Source organism: Urocampus carinirostris, chromosome 4, assembly GCF_059441175.1.
Source record: "Urocampus carinirostris isolate Australia breed hairy pipefish chromosome 4, RoL_Ucar_1.0, whole genome shotgun sequence".
Classification (NCBI taxonomy): Eukaryota; Metazoa; Chordata; class Actinopteri; order Syngnathiformes; family Syngnathidae; genus Urocampus; species Urocampus carinirostris.
In genome coordinates this window covers 49,181,106-49,203,998 of record NC_142352.1, presented here as the reverse complement: position 1 = coordinate 49,203,998, position 22,893 = coordinate 49,181,106, and the positions used below count along the sequence as shown (strand labels likewise).

Below are 22,893 nucleotides of genomic sequence, written 5' to 3'. Positions count from 1 at the left end.
TTGTCTTTCATTAGCATATTTGGTATTAGAGTAATCCAAAAGTAATTGAAAGTAATCAAGTTAAAGTAACCCTACCCAACCCTGTTCGTAATCACAATCTAAATATTTGGTCGTCTCTGTTTCGAATGGTGATATGATCCGAAAATAAGTGACATTAACAACTCTATAGAGACTGGATAACCGCGCCGCTGAAAACAGCATCAGGTGTGCCAACGAGGACACGGTGCTGTTAGTGTTCTGCAGCCAAAGTAACACACTGCATTTGACCATCAGTAACGGTAACATACGTTGTAACGGTGGGAAAGTAAAGAGTTCGTTTAATGCTGTTACATAAAAACATTATTTATAACTCCATCATTCCAACAGTGTTAGCAGCTAACCCTCAAACACTTTGTGTCCTCGTTCATTGAGGGCCCTACGTAGTCAGCAATATCTGCCGTGTCACGGCGTTTATTTAGCTGCACTTTCATGCGTGTGTGTACTGAGGCAATGCTTCGCTCTACGAGCTGTTGTCAGATTGTAATTGAGTAAGGCCAGTTGGAAAGCATCTCCATCAGCGCTCACTACATGGCAGCCTCTAATCCACCAGCCGTTACTAACGCCTCAGGGATGAAAGGCCGCTTTCTTTTTTGAAACGCTCGCTTTTCTTGTTCCTATCAGCTTATCTAAGTGATGTACTGCGCTGCTGAGATTCGAACACACTTGATTTCAGTCAGAGGTGGGTAGAGTAGCCAAAAATTTTACTTAAGTAAGATTACTGGTACTTCAAAATCAAATGACTCAGGTAGAAATAAAAGTAGTCATTCAAATAACTATTTGAGTAAAAGTAAACCAGTACTTGGTGAAGAGAATACTCAAGTCCTCAGTAACAGTGGTAACATCTCATTTTTGATTCATATATATATATATATATATATATATATATATATATGTATATATATGTATATAGTACCCTTTCAATCCACACGTTTTACGAATATTTTTGGTCCGAAGTTTGCGTCCAACTAGAATTTCCTCTCTATACGATCAATTTCAAAGTATCCAAAGTCAGTGACGTGACCACAAAAGGTCCGCGGAGGTACGGACTGACAGCGTCCTAAGTGGTTAATTATCTAGATGAGACCCTTACAACCTCCCTGCATTAAATTTCTGAATGGTTTAGTCCATTAGGCCACCAGGGCTCAGTGAATTTTTGTCATTGCACCTTATTAATGTTTCCAGCCATGGGCGCTGCGAAAAGAGGAGAGACTATAAGAGCCAGGGCTCCATTTACAATCAAAAAGAAGCCAAATATTATGACAAAATATGCAAGTTAGACGGCAATAAATGAAGATATGATAGATAGATAGATAGATAGATAGATAGATACTTTATTCATCCCCGTAGGGAAATTCACACTTCCAGCAGTCTACCCTGTTGTTTATTAACAGATGAACATGATGCCCTAGGGGTGCTTGTAGCGAAGTGGATGACGTCACGCCAGTCCAAAATTTCGACATCCCTGCGGCAGATGGAAAACTTTTCTTTGTGAAAATCCAGGGATACACCACCTCGTGTTAGCAAGTCCGCCTCCTCTCCGATTCTCCCCGGTTTTCGTGTCTCTGTTTAGCGGCGTTGAAGCCGGATTGCTCCGGGTAACTCCGGGTGGCTACACGTTAGCGTCCGGAATGCTAAACGTGAGCTACGTTTCCGCAAAACACAGCAACTGCTTTCCCTGTGCGCTTCGATGTTTTCCACCAGCACTCGATGATCTTATTTGGTCGTGAGTTCGCATTTACCATGATTACGGATGGTACCGAAGACTTAAAACGACGCTAGCCGCTTCGCTAGCTCCGGCTTTCCTCCGCCATAGGCCCCTTCATCACGCCGGCACGAGAAATCTTCAGGGCAAGGAGTTGGAATTCCTTGAATAAACGCATTTCTTGTGCGTTAGAACCCATGTCCATAGGATAGAAGTAATCCATAGTGTAGTTGTCAAAACGGGAAGAAAAAAACACCGAAGATAGGAGCAGACAATAAAACAACAGGGCAGCTGCTGGAAAAGGCAGCCGCTCGTGGCCGCTTTGATATGGAACAGCTACTTACGATTTTAATAAGAAAATAGGGGCATTTGTGGGAGACGATCACGTTAGAGACTGCAGAAAATTAAGGAAGTGTTTGCTTGCTCGGAAAAACTGTAGGCTTTTATCACAAAAAGACATCTCGATAAAGCCAAAACCGGATGGAGATGTTCAATGAAAACTGTGTGAAACATTCTGAGATTTAAACAGTAACATCAATCACTGGATCACTATTTTATGCCTTTAACTGACTTATTATAAGTCATTATTTCCATTCGGTTGTTGTTGTTTTTACTTTTATTGGCTTTTAAAGCTTTGAACTGTACAGTAACTGTACAGTACAGTCATCTTTTGCATTTCTTCATATTGTTGTTTATTTTTCCTATAAGGTATTTTTAAGAACATTGACTGAACAGTGTACCTCCAAGGCAGTTACTGTTGATTTGATGTGAGTTTGGTTTCATGTGATGACCTTGTAACACATTGATCCCGGTTCAATTAATTGTAATGGGGAAAACTTGTTTCGTTTTACAATGGTTTCATCTTACAACTGCACTGCAGGAACCAATTAAATGTGTAAGTAGTGCTACCACTGTATATTGAATTTACTGATCAATTAATTAGTCAAATTATATGCATCTCAAGCAGGGGTCAGCACCTTTTTGGAGTTGCAGGCCACATTTTGTTGAAAATTTTGGCAAAGGGGCCAACCCTGGAGACTTTTCCAATGTTTTTATTGATAAACATAAATGTAAACATCGACATGTTATGTCTCTGCATTTGTTTTAAAATAGATTAGTTTCCACAAAATGATTTTAAATGCTCACAATTAAAGCAAAAAATATTTTAGGTTCCTGTATGAAAAAGAGAATTTTTCAAATTGAATAAAAGTCAAGCAAATTAGTAAATTGGTCCATTTTTGACTCGTTCTGGGGTTTTTGGTACCCAAGAAAGTGCACCATGAGATGCCGTAAATCTTCCATTTGATATTAAAATAAATTGTATAAATGGCTGAAAAGTACTTTGCATGCAGTTTTAGTCTGTTTTTGTGCAGCTGCTGGAAACATGTCCCCAACGTCCCTGTATTGTTCCCCACACATTGTTTTTCCTCTCAAAAAGTCAAAGGCTGACAAGGTGCTGTGTACTGTAAAAATAACACCTTGTTTATAAGTATTTATTTTCTCTTGACAGTTTAATTATTTCTTGCCCCTTGGAGGAAATCATGTAAAAAAATACTGCCGTGTTCTTACAGATTCTAATTAGGAATGCCGGGAAATTAAAACATAGTTGTTTCGAAATGCTGTCATTTTTTTTTTCATGGCCTGGTCTTGGAATTATGTCTCAATCAGCGCAGGTGGAAATAATTACTTGTATACCTTCTAACTGCCAGCATTTACCAAATGGCAAAGCAATTTACAGCCATCATGGCCCAAGAAGCAATCATTGAGCTGACGATAAATTCACAGGCTGACGCTTTCGGGAGCGACGTTGAAAGGGGGGGTTATTGTGGAGAATTAGAGATGGAGCTCACTCTTGCTTTCTGATTGTTTTCATACTCTTCTATAATTTTAATGGATTTGGTTCTCTCATTCCTCTCCACTTACCGTATAGTGCCATGCATCTAAGAAGTTATTTTACGCAAAAATCATCACCTGTATCAATAACAGCAGTTAAGTGATTATGTCTGCGCACCCCATTAAACCAGCTTGTTGGTGGAGAAACGGGTCGATGTTGAGTGTGTCGGCCACGTACACACATATTGCCTTGAAAGTAATTACTCTTGTATGTCGTTAGACACTGAAACAGATGAAGTGGCGTGTGTGAATGCTGTGTATGTCTTGCTAAATGCTCTTTACGGACCATGGGCATGTTAAGATTTGACATTTTGTACAGTTCAGCGTCAGTGTAGTAATTTACAGGAAACTACCAGATATTTATCCTAATAATTAGTGATACCTTTTAAGTCATTCAATGCCAGACACTTTTCTCAAATGGGAAGTGCGGGATCCAGCCGATTTTTGCCATTTTGACTCATTTTTTAAGGCCTATGGAAAATGTTGTTCTGTAGCTATACAGGCATAGGACATATCAAAAGAAAGCTTGCACCCTTCTTTCTTTAGAGAAAAGGATTGTCGCTAGCCTTTCCAATTGTTTAGTGAAAGACATTTGAATATTGCAAGTTTCTCGGAAATACTTGTCTCCCAAAAAACTTTTGAGAAAAAAACACTTTTTGTGAAAGGATTTATTTTAAGCAGAACTTTCACTTTGGTGCTTTTTTCTTTGCATTTGTTATATCCCCAATATCTAAACAATGCTTACCATAAACACAAAGGCACTGCAAGAACACTGAACTTATGCATGAACTTTGCAAGAAACTTTCGGCGCTTGATGTTTCCGCTGATGTAATCACACGATTTTGGTCACTCGGGTCCGCCCACACACTTTAAGCGCTGGATAAAGGAAGCAAATCAACACAAGGAAAGTGGAGGATTCGCAATGTGTTGACAAATATCTGATCAAAACCCTTCCTACCATCTAGTGAAAGGGTTAATGGTAAATGGTCGGCATTAAATCCCAAATCACTTTACAATGTACTTCACACTTACCCATTCACACACAGTCACAGACCGATAGCGGAGTCAGCCATGCAAGGCGCCTACCTTGGCAGACTCAGAGTCACCCAAACGCAACGTCTTAGTTCTCATTTTTTCTAACATTTTTGAGGTTTTTGGGTACCCATAGCAGCAAGATGACGGACTAGTATGTCACCTCCCTCTAAGTGAGGCTGATGCATAAATTAGATGCAAATTTCTCTACCAATAACTATTTCTAAAAATGCTTGTAGTTCATGTATTTTTGAAAATCATAAAAATCAATATTGATGTTGTTGTTTTTTTAAATTACGTTTTTTTTTACAACTTGCAGGCGCTAAATAGTACACACCCTCCCTCTAAAACAAGTACTGAAGTATAAAATAAGTCTAGGAATTAACTGTCTGTCATATATGCCTTTGTTGTATTGTACTTTGTGCTCAATTATTAATAAGGAATAAGATAAAATTACCAATCAACAACTCGAACCTAATGAAACATAAAAGCAACATTCAAAAAGGTATCTCGCTATAACCTACTTGGCTTTTTACTTATAACTTAAGACCGGGTGAACACATTTGTTGGCCTGGAGAGAAATTGGCGACACCAGGCTGTATTTGCCCAAGTAACGCCACATGAAATGGTGCCCATACGACCCTAGTGGTTAAGGGATGTACCCACCCACCTAGCCACTTATTCTTGCTTCAAAAACATCAATGTTTGGCAGCAACATTTTCAGTCATTACATTATTAAGATCAAAGCAATAATCCAGTCTGATTATTTGCTTAATAAAGTATGTGCTCTTTAATATCAGCCTCACTCAATCGCACTTGCCTCTATTTCCCTCCTGTCGCATGTGTTCTGCACTGCAGATGGTTGCTGAAGCATCCATAATCTATTGCGCCCTCTGTTGGCTAGTAAAAAATTCCAGCCCCTTGCTCACTCGCTTCCTCACCTTTCTCCTATCTCCCTTCTCTCCCTCCTCGACTTGTTTTATTCAAATTTTGAGGTATATTGTAAAACAAAGCGGCATGAAGATGTAATGTTGTTTGTATGAGTTCCAGGCATTTATCAATGAGTACCTTGCGGTCAGGTACTTAAGTGAGCAGCTCCCTAAATTTCGACAATACACGCTTGACCTGCCTGCACCCCCGCTGAACTTTCTGTGGCCTATTGAATGCTGTGATTGATGACACTATGACTTGCAATGGATAATTCTTCTGTGCACGCGTGCTTGCAGGCACGCAACAACAGTGAAATACTTGAGAGAAGTAAAAAACCTTTTTTTTTTTTCAAAATGGACTTAATAATAGGTCATAGCAACCGATTCATAACTTTAACAGAAATCTAGTTTCAAGTTGAGGTTTTATTGATCATCAGTTTTGCTCATATCACAGAACACTCTTGAAAAATAACCAACATCTTTATTTACTGTTTTTATTTGGGGGAAGTGGGGTTTTAGGTGAACATGCCATATTGTCCAGGGAGGGAGAAAGAAGTGGCCTGGAGGGGTCACTGTCTACATGCACATTGACTGAGAGACAATCAATATTTGGAAAGGGGGAGGAAAGGTGAAGAAGGGGGTCACTGAGGCAATGGGGCATCCAGGGGGAAACAAGACTTTGAGTCCAGGCTGTTTAATTTCGATATATATACAGTATATATATATATATATATATATATATATACAGTGGGACCTCGCTACTTCGCGCTTCGACGTTCGCGGCTTCAGAGCTTCGTGGCCTGTAATAGTTTTTTATTTTTATTTTTTTATTTTTTTCCTTTTTTTTGAAGGGGCGTCGCTACTTCGCAGATTTTCACTTTTAGCGGGTGGTTTTGGTCCCCATTAACCGGGTCTAAAAAATAATAATTAAAAAAAAAAATACTTGTGGTGCACTGCAGGTGCCGTTCGGTCGTTCCTGCGAGCAAGCCCCTAACCCGCGGCGTGGGTACTTTCGGGCGTGATACGCACGACACCGCGACAAGCCGAGCGGTTCGGGCGCAGAGGCTGGCGCCCGGCGTCTCCCGCTCGGGCCGCGATGGCGCCCGAGGGCCAACTCGGCCCGGTAGGTCGGGCGCTCGGCGCTGAGGCCGGCACCCGGCGTCTCCTACTCGGGCCGCGAGGGCCTTTGCTGAAGCGACCGAACTTGCCGGGTAGGTCGGTGGCTCGGCGCTGAGGCCAGGCAGCACGTCGGCGCAGTGGTTAGCGCGTGTGCGGCACAGTTCTGAGGTCGTGGGAACCTCCTGCGTAGGTTCAATTTTTTTTTTTTTTTTACTTCGCAGATTTTCACTTTTTGCGGGTGGTTTTGGTCCCCATTAACCTGGTCTAAAAATAATAATTAAAAAAAAAAAAAAAAAAAAATATATATATATATATATATATATATATATATATATATATATATTTTATTTTTTTTTTTAAGGTGCGCCGCTAGCGGATTTTCACATATCGCGGGTGGTTTTGGTCCCCATTAACCGCGATAACCGAGGTCCCACTGTACATATATATATATATATATATATACATATATACTGTATATACATATATATATATATATATATATATATATATATATATATATATATATATAGAGAGAGAGAGAGAGAGAGAGAGAGAGAGAGAGAGAGAGAGAGAGAGAGAGAGAGAGAGAGAGAGAGAGAGAGAGAGAGAGAGAGAGAGAGAGAGAGAGAGAGAGAGAGAGAGAGAGAGAGAGAGAGAGAGAGAGAGAGAGAGATATAGATATATATATAGATGCAGATAATGGATGGATGGATGGATGGATATATATATATATATATATATATATATATAGATAGATATAGCACCAGCCCAAAAATAAGTAACTAATAAGGAAAACTCATATAGGTTGCACCGGAGTATAAGTCGCATTTTTGAATGAAATTTATATCATAAATCCCAACAAATATTTTTATAATGATCATATCCTGAGATACCCACCAGTTGAGAAACACTGCACTAGATTACTAAGGATACAGATGAGACAGGAAAAGGCATTTTATTAACACCCTATTTTTAGTGCCACCTTGTTATTATTCGGTTGCGCCACGAGAATATTGTCAGACATTAAACTGGTCTTTGGAAAAGAATATTTTGGGGACAACTGAATTACAGTATTGTCTCGCCAACTCACCAAGTTTTTATGAAGCGCATGCAATTCTAAACTAAATTAAAAAAAAGCATTATAGGATGTAGTTCGGCCATGTCAAAGTCCAGATTTAAATCCAATGGAGATGCTGTGGTGTGACCTAAAAGATGCAGTTCATACTAGAAAACCCTCCCAAATAACAGATTTGAAACAATTTTGCAAATAAAATTGTGCCAAAACTCTTCCAAAGTGTTGTGAAACACATTAGTAAGTAAGGTAAACGTTTAATTTATTTTATCACTGCGAAAGTTGACCCAACTGGATATAGGGCCAGATAAGTTTTGATTGTGGTGCCTTAATGAAAAGATATACTATTTCAAAACTGCATTTTTGATTTCCTTAGGTTGTCTCTGTGTGATATTAAACTTGGTTTGATTATTTGAAACCTTTGTGAGGGATACAGATGCAAAAACACAGACATCTGTAAAAGGGCAAATACTTTTTAATCGCACTGTAAAAATAATGCCGCATCAATAATTGCACAAATATGAGAATGCACCAAGATGCATTTCTAATGTTTTCTATACATAAGGCACAGTGGATTATGAGACCCTTGTTTCAATTTCCAGACAATTTAGGGTTATAGTCCCCAATATACTGTATAGGATTTTTTTTCCATTGGCGGTAGATTGTAAAAAGGTGGACTTGGATTGTGTCCTTTATGTATTCGTTGTGAGCTTCCAGAGTTCCTGACCGAATGTTGTAGTAGTTTTGAGTAGTCATTGTAGCAAAATTGTAAAAATTGTAACCCAAATAAATTGACTTTATGACTAATTACTTTCAAGGTATTTTTTCCAATTCTGAATGTATGTATGTTTCTATGTATTTGTGTGTGTTCAAAACAGATGTTTTTTTTTTTTTTTTTGGTAAAGCATTTGTTTGCCTGGTAGTGACGGCAGCATTGATTCACACTCATCTTTGTCAATGCTTATAAGTCCCTGGATACATCATAAATGTGCTTGTGTGTGTTTGTGTACATAAACCTCAAAGCAAGTGTGTGGGTTTGGGTCTTTGTGCTTTTGTCTCAGTATCTCAACACATTTAAGTGTGTGTTTTTGTTCATGGAATGTAAAGTCAGTTGAATCATTTACTACACATGTGGCTGAAGTGGGATTTTCATGCTTTGAAATATATTACTGTATTTTTTTGGATTACAAATAGCAGTTTTTTTCATAGTTTAGCTATAATATGTGTGAAATTATTAGCATATTATATCATTTCACATGATATTTTCACACTTAACCACGGGAGGGTGCTTTGGGCATGTCTGGATTCAGAAAGGCTGGTATTGTGGAAGTGACGATGAGTTTGATGTAAGCGACATAGAAGAGAAAGTGACGCTTAATGTTCCTCCCGTGTTTGGGAAGTTGTTTAGAAGTGACACCAAGTATTAAGAGTTTATTGGATTTAGTGATTTGGAGATAGTTGAGTAAAATTATTAGCATGCTATTTATGCTAGAGTTATCTGGATTAATCTTATTATTTTACATCGCTTCTGACATTTCCAGGCATGTCATTTGTGTAACATTAGAATACCGTACATTTATTCAGCCTGTTTTTCTCCATTTTATTTTGATTTTAAATTGCCTTTTAAGATAATATGTATATTTGGGGGATTGCATTTTATCAATTAAACCCCCCCCCCAAAAAAATGAGACTTATACTCCAGTGTGTTTTATACATGTTTTTTTTTCCTTCCAATTTACACATTTTTGGCTGGTGGGTTTTATAATCTGGAGCAATTTGTCATCCAAAAAATATGGTAGTTGTGAGAAAATGAGCCCTAACACACAAGATAAAGGACAAATACTTATAATATAATTTGGGTCACTTTTTTAAGAAGGGCTTGATCTACTTTGAACCACTTGTTTGACAACATTTTTTTTTAGTTAGGGCCCGGTCACAGCCGTTTGCGGCTGAATCACGGCCAGAAATTTCAGCCTGTGAGGCGGACGTTATTGGACGCTTTGAGGTCGCCATACAGACGAGATACAGCAATGCTTAACACGCGGTCGGAAATTCACGCGCGTTTGGCAGCGCGAAAAAGTTTTGCGCTGCTCAATACTTTAGAGAACGGGTACACAGTTTTTCACGAGCGTATCGAGGCTGAATCACGGCCAGAAACTTCTGGCCGTGAAGCAGACGCTGTTTGGCGCTGTTGGACGCTTTGAGATCGCCATATAGACGAGATACAGCAGTGCTTTACTCGCGGTTGGAAATTCACACGCGGTTGGCCGCGCGAAAAAGTTTTGAGCTGCTCAAAAGTTTTGAGCTGCTCAAAAGTTTGAGCACGTGTTAACTGCGGGCGGCACACGAGGGGGTTTGCGTAGGACTCGGATTTGGGCACAACACCGGTTCGGGAGCTTTTATACCCGTGGTCCACACGAGAAAATGACGAGGAAATGACGCGATGAGGAAACGGAACAGTCGCCGGCGTCTGTTTTGCGGGCATACCACCGATGAACAGCATTTTCCATCGCGGGCAACCACGGGCAAATAAAAAACGCAAAATTTTACCCGCAATACAGACGCAAACGGCTGTGTGACCGGGCCCTTAGTAGCTCTTTTGCCTGTGGCCCTTCACAGCATGACAATTTTTCTCTCTCCTTCCCAAGAGAGCCAGTGGAGTAACCGATAACTCTCAAGTATCGCATTTAAACAAACAGCGGCAGAAACTTAATACATTTGTGTTCTACCTACTACCCTTATTTGTAAATCTGTTCACATTTGCAGGTTAATAGGTCGCAAGTTTACAATGAAATTCAAATTTCAAACCGAATATATGTCAATCACTTGATACCTTTTCTCAAAAATCTATATATTTTCAAATAGTGCATTCTGTCATTGTTTTGTGTATTATTATAGTAAGAACATAATTTTAGTTACTTTTGCATGTGTGTGAAGTTATTTTTGGAAAAAAAAGGTAAAATGCTATTTATTTTCCCAAACTTTAAATAAGTAAATAAAACAAAAAAACATAAGCAATAGTGCATGAAATATCAAATAAACATGCACACACACACACACACACACACACACACACACACACACACACACACACACACACACACACACACACACACACACAACATCAAAGTAAAGATTGGTTTCAGGAAATGTTTTATTATCTGCGCTCCTCCAAAGCTTCTAATTACAAGCACTTTCTTTCATCTTAGCATTCAGGCGTTCTTTCCCTCCCCTTCTTGAGTCTGATTTTGACGAGGAAACGATGTAAAATAAGTTATATTTAGTCTATCTAATGTATTGAGAGAGGAATTGCACTTTTTGTGTGTTAGACCGGTATTCAGCAACCACTGGGCTGCGGACCGGTCTTGGACCGTGGGTCATTTGGTACCAAGCTGGACAGGAAAAAAAAAATCCTTACATTTTGCTAATAACATATTCATTGTAGGTTTTGTACGTGTGCTTGAAATTCTCTAAAATGCTTGAATTTAAATGTTGTGTTTTTAAAGATTAAAAAATGATTACGTTTTGGGTGAAGTTCTTGTAAAAGCTTGAAATTGTTACCAAGTTTTGATATAATTCCGCCCAAAAATGGTACCAAAACTGCTCTCTGGTGGCGTTGCTTTTGTTGTTCCATTTGTTCCCTCGTGATTAACAGCAGCTGGCATTAGTTTAAACGGTTGTCCTATGAAGCGTCATCGCCCCCTATTGGTCACGCGAAAACGACATGTGCGCGCTACACCTAAACACGGCACTTAGAAATGTGGTTTAGTGCAAGGATTACGTATCGATTATGGACATTTGTTATTGGCCTTGCAAAAAATGAAGGTGTTTCACAGGTGTAAATTTTCATGAGAACTTCCTGCAAATGAAAATGTAAGCTACTCTGTATGGAGTGAGATTTATTTTTACATGTGTTGTTCAAAACCACAAATATATTCGTGATTTATTCAAGATCTGAAAATACTGTCTGATAAATGCACATGCAAGATTAAAAATTGCATATGTAAATTTCAAAATATTTGTGTGGCTCTGCAAAATACATGATTCACACTGCGTTTAATTTTTTAATGCTACTGTAGAAATTGGAAAATTGGTTTTGAAATTCCTTAAAATTATTTTCTTGGCCATGAAAAAAGTGTATGAACGGGGCCCTGGGAATATTGTGAGTGTGGAAAATGGCAAAACAAAACAAATGATCATCCTATATTTGTTAATGTCTCACAACAGATAATTTAAAAAATGGACCTGTCCCTAAACACTTGCCTGATTATCGGTTCTTTGGTGGCGGAACGAGGAGCTATAAAAGACAATGAGGTTAAATTAAAATCTGCCTTTCCTTCAATCTTCCTCACCTGTATCATCCTCCTCCTCTCTTGTACCCTTTTGTGCAGTCCCACCCTCTCCACCTTCTCTCTCCTCTGTCCCTCTCGAAAGGCACAGCCTCCCCTCGATGTTGCCCCGCCTAGGTCCCCACCCCTCCCCACAGCCATTGGCCGAGGGTCCACCAATGGCGGGCTGAGCGGCAGCCTTGAGGGACTGCATATGCAAAGACACCTGCTTAATATTCATGAGCTGCATTCGGGCTTTAAGTCCTTGATTAGGACAGCGGCTCAGTTTTCTGTCCCGACTGCCCAACTGGCTGGCCGATCGCGCATTCTGTGCCTGTAGACCCCCCAAGACCCCCACTCCTAACTCCCCGGCCATACGCTCAAACACAACCTCACAAAACGATCACTCTCTCTCATCCATGTGCGGAGCAGATTGGTCACTTCTGAGGACCAAGAGAGACTGGCAAAGGACACCTTTTGAAACTTTTTCAACATCTTTTCTCACATCTTTTTTTGGGGGAGGGAGGTTGTCATGACAATGACTCGCTTTCGCCGATGGATTTGGTAGGACACCCGCTCTCCGAGTGTTTTTTAATGCGCTCTGAACAAGAGTAGGTAAATTTTACCTTTTTTTCTAATTGGTCCTCATGTCATTCTCTCCCATTTGCTGTGAATGGCATAGTTTGTTTGTGCTTTCAGAGTATGTGTCCGTCTTTCGGGTGTTTTTAACCTTGGTGAACCCACGGGTCATAATTTTCCAAAGAACAAGGTTCTTGGGTTCTCTAGGGTTGAGTGGATAACAAGTTGCTCATTACGGTCTCTCATCCTCCATCAGCATGCATGTTCATCCGTGATGATTGTGAAAAAGGTCCGGAGGAGGGCCGTAAGTGTAAGTGAGATGTGGAGAGGGCAAGAACACTTTGAAGCGTCCGAGGAGGTCGAATTACAAACGGCCGACTCAGCGTGTGGCCTTTGCACCCGTATGTGAATTTGGGCTCACACACCAAGGTGCTTCTTTTGGGGGTGGTGGTGATTGCATTCATAATGAATTAAATTGTCTTTATTGTCATTAATAACAGTGTAGTAAAAACTGTATGCAACAAGACTACACATGGCACCTCAGCGTTAACATGTCATAAAGATTTTAATGGGTAAAATAAAGATGAAAGACTGTCGGGATAAAAGGAAAAAAAAAAAAAAATATATATATATATATATATATATATATATATATATATATATATATATATATTTACAATGTAGTGCTTAGAGACTGGCCTGAGTTATAATGAGTTAAGTGCAATGGTTTAAAGAATAATGCATCGTAAAACAAAGGCGCAATGAAAAGAAATACAATAACATTTAGCAGCTACAAAAATCCCCAAAATAAGTCCTAAGGTATATATTTTCATAGTTCCGTGCATAACATACTGTTGAAATCTGTGTGAAATGTGTTGATGAAAGTGGAGTGATGAGTGTGATGCGTGAAGTGACTTTTGCATGTGTATGATTATCAGCATGTATTTTTTAATGTGAGAAAAAAGTGAAAGTTAAAGAAATATAGATAAACTGAAACCTTTCATTGAAATTAAAAGTTCGACAAGGAAGGAGAAAAAATGATTAAGTGAGATTCGTTATTCAGATTTGTAGAAAATGATGAGATGCATTTAAGGTAGTAGATGGATGTGGTTCTGCTGATTGATCTTGATGATAAAATAAGTAGGATGTATTGATTGCCAGGATTTTAAGCAATAAAACTGCTTCAAAAAGTAAAAGGATTACCTTTATTTCCAGTCAAAAAAATTACATTAATCTTTCTTTAAACACACACATGCACACTCTGAGACACACACAACACACAATTATGCTCTGTGCCTGTGTGCTCATGGTTGAGTTCCAAACCAGTGCAGCCAGTTTGAGAAGCGCAAGAAGTAAAATAAAAGTTTTAGTTTTTTCTGTTATCTCTGCTCTGATGCACACATAAGTGTTTTTTTTAAAATATGTTGCAATGCAAATATTCATAATAAAAGCATCAAAACATGAATCGACAGACTGCTCTCATAAAAATGATCGCCGAGTAATTTCAAAGCTTTCCGGCCGTCTTTCCAGATCCTCCTCCTCTGCTGTGCTCTCAGGTGCCGCTTCTCGACGCCAATTAAAGCATTAGCTATGATGAAACTGATAATAATAATAACAATAATAACATCAACAACAAGTGCCGCTTAAGCTATTTACATAATTACCCTCTTACCCTGCACCCCCCTGCCTTCATATACATCCAATTAGCATCTCATTAAAGTATATTTTCTCCCGCGACTTTGCAGAATTTGTCCTTTTCCCCTCAACGGGCGGGATGGTGATAAGTTGTTACCGCGGCGAATACAGGCTCTGCAAAGTAAAATCGGCTAAAGTATTTCTGCATCTTGGAATTTTGTGTGGGATTATTTCACAAAGCGTGCAAGGTGTAACCCAAAATCTGTATATTTTATGTTTTTTTTTAAATTTCAAATAATAAAGAATGTATATTTAATGATATATTAACAATTAAAATATTGTATATGTTGATGATTTGGGGGATTTGTTTGCTGTTTAATGTTATTGCACTTCTTTTCGTTGCACTATTGTTACGATGCGCTATTATTTTGTAGTCATCAACATTGCACTACTAAGAAAACTTAGGCCAGTCTCTTAGCACTAGTTTTTAATATTTTTAGTTTTTTTCTCTCTAAAGTCGTTACTACATGCTTACCCTGAGGTGCCATGTCTAATCTCATTGCATACGATCTTTACTAAATTGTTATCAATTACAATAAAGAAAATTCAATTCAAAATTAAAAGTAAAGACATCCACAATTTTATTTGATGAAAATCTTTGGAATTTCGAAGAAACAGTAAACACTGCAGAACATTTTAGGTGCTCAAAATGCTTGAAAGTTGTTAAATATGTTTACTTTAACTCCGCCAAAAACAGATTTTTATTGCAGTGTCATTTTATTTCTATATTTTTCTTCTCAGAAAAAATCAAACGCCACCGGTTAGAGTGAGAAAAGCTGACTGCTGAAAGGGAAAAGCAGGAGGGGGTGACCAAAGAGAGATTGCGTAAATTAAAATCCTTTTAATCTCCTTATAAAATCATTTACTTAATTCATCTGTCAGGGCATGTCAATATGTGCTGCGCTGATTTGTTGCCTATGTGGTTTGTGTGCGTGTGTGAAAGAGTGTCCTGAGAGAGGAGGTGATTCTCCTCCTTTTCATGTGTCTGCTTGCCTTTACTTCTGCCCTGATGGCATTTGTTTTGTGTCAGGTTTGTATTCACCTCCGGACCGCACACAAACGGCGGCCTTGCAGTGGTGTGAAGGGTCCGAACATTCCGGCAGTAATTTGGTGCCCGGTGTGAGCAGACGAGGAGGGATAGGTGTGTGAAAGGAAGAAAGAAGAGAAGAGGGGTTGGCTGCTTTTGTCTGGCACCCCCCCGCTCATCGCCGAGTGTTTTGCCGGACGTGTGAGCATGCACACATGCATGCATACACATATTCTACAACCCTCCCGTTAATGGCTTCAAAAAGCCACACTTTTTGCGTTCCGCCTTTCAAAAGAGCCTCGATGACGCAAATTTGCCCCGCAATCAATCAACTTGCACGCGTCACGGGTCAATGGCGGCCTTGATCTGTTGAAAGAACAGCGCAAAGGGAGCGTACCAGATGTGACACACACTCTCCGCAATTAGCCTTGAGACAACGGCCAAGCCAAACGCGCTTGTGCGTCCTGTGATTGAATGCCAAAGAGCTGATTGAAAGAACACAGAGCGGGGGAGAGCCAGGGCAGTGATGTATAGTGAGGGGCAATCCCGGTCATCCAGGCGCCTGCACAAAACCCCACACCCCACTAACGTCCGCTCCCTTTCCCTTCTTTTCCTTTTTCATATCTGCTCCAGACGACTTTTAACACTCCAAACGATCCATACATTGAAATGTGCATTCAGTATGATCGCCATTTTCGCTATCTTGCGATTCATTTGCGGATAGGCTGAGAAAGGTTCTGCTTACCTTCAGCGTATCGACTGCGCTTGATTACGTTATCTGGCTGGTTCGAGTGATATGGGAAAAAAACATTGCCCTTATTTAAGATATTGTGAATTCTGAATTTAGCATCTAAAGGTTTTAGACTTTTTTGCCAAGATGCAAAGTGAAACAAATTGATAATGTGTAATACTCAAGTTAATTGAAAAAAAAAGATCTCAAAAAGCATCACATTTTTGGGGGGGGCGTAGAATTGCAATAAGGTGACCCAAAAAAAGTATTTCACAAACAAATTAGATGCCCGCCACAAAACGTGAACATAAAAAGTGTTACAAACTTGTATGCAAATTGAAATACCTAAAATAGGTCTGGCTCTTTTGCTTTTCTAGTCAACTAAAATTGAATATTTTTCACGGGCTATACCTTATCTTTTTTCTTCTCTCCGGGCAGCCTGAGCAAGGCACTAAAGGTTGTACCAACCGCATTTTCTGAACCAGAGTTCTCATTTGAGTCATCATTATTTCCGATTCAATATTCCAGCAAATAAAGAAAAAATATGTTTTAAATAAATAATATACATACACTACCGTTCAAAAATTTAAGTTTGCTTAGAAAATTAAATTTTTTGACAAAAGCAATGTTTGAAAGACAAAATATATTTTTTTCAAAGTCTCAAAATTGTTTTGGTGGCCCCAAACGTTTGAGCCATAGTGTATACATATACAATTTACACTTTTTGGATGACTCGAAGCAGATTAGGAAGACCCTACAGTGCATTCAAGGTGTTCCTTCATCAATGGCATCTTTATATAGTTTATCGAAATCACCCAAAAATTGATTCAGTGGAAATTAAACGTGAGTTATCGTATACGATTTAACGTCATTTTAACCGCAGCTCACACATTGAAAAATTAGTTAGAATTAGAAATAGAATTAGAATTGGAATTAGAATTAGAATTATCTTTATTGTCATTAATATCATAAAGATTGTATGCAATAAGATTAGTCATGGCACTCCAGGGTGAAACATGTAATATACAGGAAAAATATAAACTGTCGGGATGAATAGCCTAAATAAATATAATTACAACAGTGCTTAGAAAAACGGACCTAAGTTATAGTAATAATAACGCAATGACGAACAGTGCATTGTCACAATGATGCAATGAAAATTAGTGCAATGAAATTTGGCATCAGAAATTTAAAAAAAATCCAATACAATTTACAAAGTATATATACATACATATTTTTATTTTCACTTCTGTACAAAAGTGTAATTTTTCACAGTTTCATGTGCTAACAACAAAAAGAGAAATAAAATTATCGCAAGATAAAGAGTGACGAAGCTGCAGTGATAGAGAAAAAATCCTCCATTCTAAATGTGCAAATACATTACAATGCAAGCTGTCTGATAGTTTCAGTATGAAAAACATTCATCTATCGGTGGGTCGACCAAACGCAGGCCGATTCTGCCCGAATTTTGCCAACACGAGTTTGGTGATGCTCTCGTCTGGTAACGTTGGTGCTGATTGGAGGAAACAGCACCGACTGGGCCACAATAGAACACATTTAGACAGAGAGGTGGCTCCTGTAAGGGAATGCAGGTGAGACAGAGGGAGAGGAGACTTTCAAAATGGGAGAGGCGGGGGAGGGAAAAAGAAATGTTATATATTCGAAAGGGGAGGAAAGTGAAATAAAATGGATGACCATGCCACCTGCAGACTGACAGTGAAATATTCCCGCGGTCGTCCCGCTACAGTGCTTCACGTGGGACATTCAGGTATCACTCTAGGTTCTTCCACCTTTTTTCACTTTTCGACCATTCCGTGTTGAGTCAAAAAATTAATCATTGAAAAAAATGTTAGGAAATATCCTACCACTTTTAGAAACGTATTGTTTTTCGGGCTTAAGATGATTCATGTTAGGACTTACACACATTATATGTTATTCTGCCAGTTCTCCATAAAAGCAATCACCCACCTTTCACAAAACTGATTGTTGTTGAAGTTGTCCAATCAAATTACATGACGTGGGCATTGTTCCCCAAGGAGGCCTTCATCACAGCAGATCCTCTCTCTTCTTCTTTTTCCCTGCAGATAATTTATCTTTCTTGTTCTTCCTCTGCCATTTACCTCCCTACAAGCGTCCCCCTCTTACCCCAACTTCCCATCCCTCGTCCTCCCCCTCCCGTGCGTAGCTGTCACCTTTCGGCACCCGCTCAGTCCCTATTAAGAACGACAGCCCATCTGCCGCCTGCCCCGCTAACAGCTCCCGTCGCTAACGCTAACGTGTACACACAAGCGCATCCGCTCAGACACACACATGCACCACGTTGCTCTCACACACATGCCTAACGGATACAGCGTTGAGCCCCATCTGCCCTGATGCAGACGGGAGGACAGCAGAATCACACACCTTCAGAAATAAATTTTGGATGGACAGATGTTTTAGTTTGAAATTGCAATATGTGCATTTTATTTGTTGGCAACATTTAGTAGGAGCGTATTCGAAAACCAGTACGGTTACACGCTAGCGGACAACTCAGGACAACTGGACTGATAGCATAATGTTTGGGTTTTAGCTAGAAAGAACTCCCCGGCAGACGTTATGATATTAGACCGCTTTTTTTTTAACTTCTGTTATACTGCGAAATAAAGTATTGATATCAACAAAAGCCCCCAAAATCAATGTTTTTCCCCAAGAACCCTAACATACTGTAGTAATAATTTCTATTTTGTATGAACTCCTTAAATTCTAGTTTTTTGTTTTTTTTCCATGCGTGTACGAATAAGATCACTTATTATCTGTTAAAAAATACCTTTTCTTTCAAGCTATCAATAAACAAATCAAATAACTTGTTATTTTCTTAATGCATTCCTTGTTTTTGATGCATGAAGTCCCTAACATACATTAACATATTCACCACGTCCAAGCAGAAAATATTTTTGAAAATGCAAAAAAAATATATCGTGTATAATAAAAAAATAAATATCTGCACTGAAAGGTCATTATGTTGAATTTCAATTATTTTCAAATTTTATCACAATTGCTTTAATCACATCCAGTTGTTTTTTGTTGACTTTTAATATTTTTAATCAACATATTATTATATTTAGGATTTATTTTCCTTTTTCTTTATTTAAAGTATTACTAAAATTAGAAAAATGTGTTTTTATAATATATAATATAATTATATAATACATTAGAATACAATACAATACATACATCCATTAACTGCACCGCTTATGCCCAGTAGGGTTTGAGGGGTGCTGGAGCCCATCCTCGCTGTCTTTGGGCAGTGGGCAGGGGACACCCGGAACTGGTTGCCAACCAGTTGCAGGGCACACAGGGACGGACAACTCCCTCGCCCATTCACACTTATTGACAATTTGGACCAGCTAATTAACCTGACATGCAAGTTTTTGGAATGTGGGAGGAAACCGGAGTGCGCGGAGGAAACCCAGGCAAGCACTGGAAGAACATGCAAACCCCGCACATGAAGGCTGGTAGCTGGATTTGATCCCATGACCTCAGAACTGTGCCGCGGACACGCTAACATCTCAGCCTCCATGCCGCCCATAATATAATATAATATGAAATAATACAATATAATATAATAATATTATCTATAATATATATATATATATCTCATCTCATCTCATTAGCCGTACCGCTGAAAAAAAAAAATATATATATATAATAGATACATATATAAATATATAATAGATACATATATAAATATATAATAGATACATATAAAAATATATTGCTAATTTTACATAGAAAGTTTATTGTTTTACTTTTGTTTTCTGCATTTTAATGAGTGGACTTCGGCACTCTTGAAATTACCTTGTATTACAGTGTGTGTAGTCAGAGAAACTTGTCAGTTATCACCCCTCAAAGATGTGTTGGGTTTTAGGGTTTACTTTATAACAAATACAAATAAATCTTTGCCATTTTACATTAGGGTTAATCTTACATAATATGTTATATGATATAACACAAGTAGTTTTTTTTTCTAGTATTGATATATCACGTGTAACTGTTGTGATGACATCACACCGTCTAGCATGCTAATTGTGTGTGTGTGTGTGTGTGTGTGTGTGTGTGTGTGTGTGTGTGTGTGTTGGGGTGTATTAGCCTGCAACGGCATTTGTTCCCTTCAGGGGTAGGTGCCTTTTACATTATGAAGAATGGCGACTGTCTTATCAATCACTACATCTGCATGTCACACACTTGCACACACATGCACACACAGACACAAACCATGGCGATTCTTTTCACAGATGGGCCAGCGACACATGAGTGCGTCTCACACATAGACACACACTCACGCCTGCATCACACACGGATCCTGTTATAGGCTGGACTGTGAAGAGCATAAGCCAATTTAAAGGCACAGTATGTCTCAGTTACAGTGTTGGGTATGTTACTTCAAAAAGTAATTAGTTATATTTACTTACTACTTCTTCCACATAGTAACGGAGTTAGTAACTGAATTATCTTATTGTAAAAGAAACTAATTAACAGGGAAATTACAAAGTTGTCAGAAATTACAAAGTTGTCAGATCATTTGTATATATATATATATATATATATATATATATATATATATATATGTATAATTCAGTGTTCTTTTTTGCCCGTGTCCCTGCGTCCTAGACGCATCATTTTTGCCGGGGACGCAAAGTGTCAAATCAACGTGCTATTCTATTTCGACATAAAATTGTCATTATTACCCGATTACTTTTATTTTTAACAAAGATTTACCGCACTCCAAACTTTTCGTCGAGCAGATCTGCCATTGTTGTTTTGGTCTCGCGGTTCGAGTTTTCGTCTGCACGCCGATCTCGGCAAACGAGATCTCGTTGCTTCAAGATTACATCATTGTTGTGGTGGTTGTCGTCGATTTAAGGTGAAAATCAAAACAAATTTTTTTCACTGTCAGTAATAAGTCGAAACATAATGCGGAAAGTGATAACAACAGCAATATTCCGGCACGGAAAAAAAACGACTGAGAAATTCTTCGAAAGATCGCTAGGAAAACACGAGAAGCTAGGAAAATACGTGTGTTGAAGCGAATGACTCGATGAAATAAAATAGACAAAATAATACTCCGAAGCAAGATAAGGACTTTTCTGCAAAAATTGACTTAATTTCATTCCTGGTTACGCTATGAGGAGGATAATAATGGATTGGACCTTGAGAAGGCATTACAACTGTGGCGTGACAGCAAACCACGAAGAATATATGAACTCAAAAAGTGATAACTGCTTTCTATTACCAATGAACTGTGATGGTTAAAACTGCATGAATATATGGACTAATATTTCAGCAATATTATTTTGTATAATTTACAATATTGTGAACTGAAAAATCTGAAGTGATAACTGCCTTGTATTACCAATTAACTGTGGTAATTAAAACTGAATAAATATTTAGATTAATATAATTATTTCAGCAATATTATTTTGTATAATATACAATATTGTTGTGAACTGAAAAATCTAGAAGTGATAACTGATTTGTCGCTGATTTACAATTTCAACCTCGATAACACTAAATTTTGGGGACCCATAGATCTCTGTTGGGACCCACAGATTTTTGAGCATGCGAGTCCCCGGGACCCATCACTTTTCAGAGGTAAAATGAACACTGATATATGTATATATACATATGTGTGTGTGTGTGTATATATTTCAAGTGAATTGTCCAGATAAAGTAAATGGATTCCATGCACTTTCACTACTGTAGTGGAAGAGCCTCTGTATGTGATAACATTGGGGCACTCTCCAATGGGGGGGAGGGGGGAATAAAGTACGATGAAGTGTTTTCTGTCTACATAGTACTGTGACATGGGAAGCAAAGCCAATAAGAGAGTAGAGCAGCAAGATATTGATTGGTCCTATTCACCAGAGTGGAACTAAAACCAACAAATTACACAACCCCACCCTCCTCCTTTCACTCTGCTGGGAGGAGCATTTGGATCAGTCTGGTCTTAGCGTACTATCTATTGTAGATTATTAAAAAAAGGTTTATCATAGTTTTCAGTGATGTGAACCTGTACCACATTATAACATACCTTTTTAGTGATTGGCAGGAAACTACCAGATGTTTAGTGATTACATTTAATTCATTCAATGGCAGACGCTTCTCTTCAATAAGAAGTGCCAGCCAATTTGCCATTTTGACTCATTTTTGAAGGCCTACAGTAAATATAGTTCTGTAGCTATATACGCATTGGGCATATTAAAGAAAAGCTTGAACCCTCATCTTTCCATCCATCCATCCATTATCTGTTCAGCTTATCCTCAGTAGGGTCACAGGGGTGCTGGAGCCCATCCAAGCCATCTCCGGGCAGCGGGCAGGGGACACCCTGAACTGGTTGCCAGCCAGTCGCTGGGCAGACACAGGGACAGAAAATTCGCTCGCTCATTCACACCTAGGGACAATTTGGTCCGGCCAATTAACCTGACATGCATGTTTTTGGAATGTGGGGGGAAACCGGATTGCCCACGCAAGCACGGGGAGAACATGCTGCCCTCCTTATCTTTCCATTGTTTGGTAAACAACAGCTGAACATTGTTAAGTTTCTTGAAAATATTCGTTACCAAGAACATTTATGAGAAAAACAGCTCTGTGTGCAAGTATACATTTCGATCATAACTTTCTTTTCGGTTATTTTTTTGCATGTGTGTTACGTCCAATATCTAAACAATGCCTTCCATAAACAGAAAGGCGCTTTGCATGGAAAATAACT

At 38.8% G+C, this 22,893-nt stretch overlaps 1 protein-coding gene across 3 annotated transcripts in view; it reads left to right on the top strand.

The window, feature by feature from the left end:
- The first annotated feature begins 12,421 nt into the window (after positions 1–12,421).
- The window catches only part of esrrga (estrogen-related receptor gamma a), a 136,976-nt gene continuing 126,504 nt past the window's right edge, over positions 12,422–22,893 (top strand). For 2 of the 3 annotated variants that reach the window (XM_088334774.1, XM_088334773.1), the window contains exon 1: positions 12,422–12,725. In XM_088334774.1, the coding sequence (XP_088190900.1) occupies positions 12,670–12,725 (56 nt within the window). In that variant the 5' untranslated portion in view covers positions 12,422–12,669. Of the gene's footprint in view, positions 12,730–22,893 lie in introns of all 3 variants that reach the window. The other variant, XM_088334775.1, reaches the window with a different exon arrangement.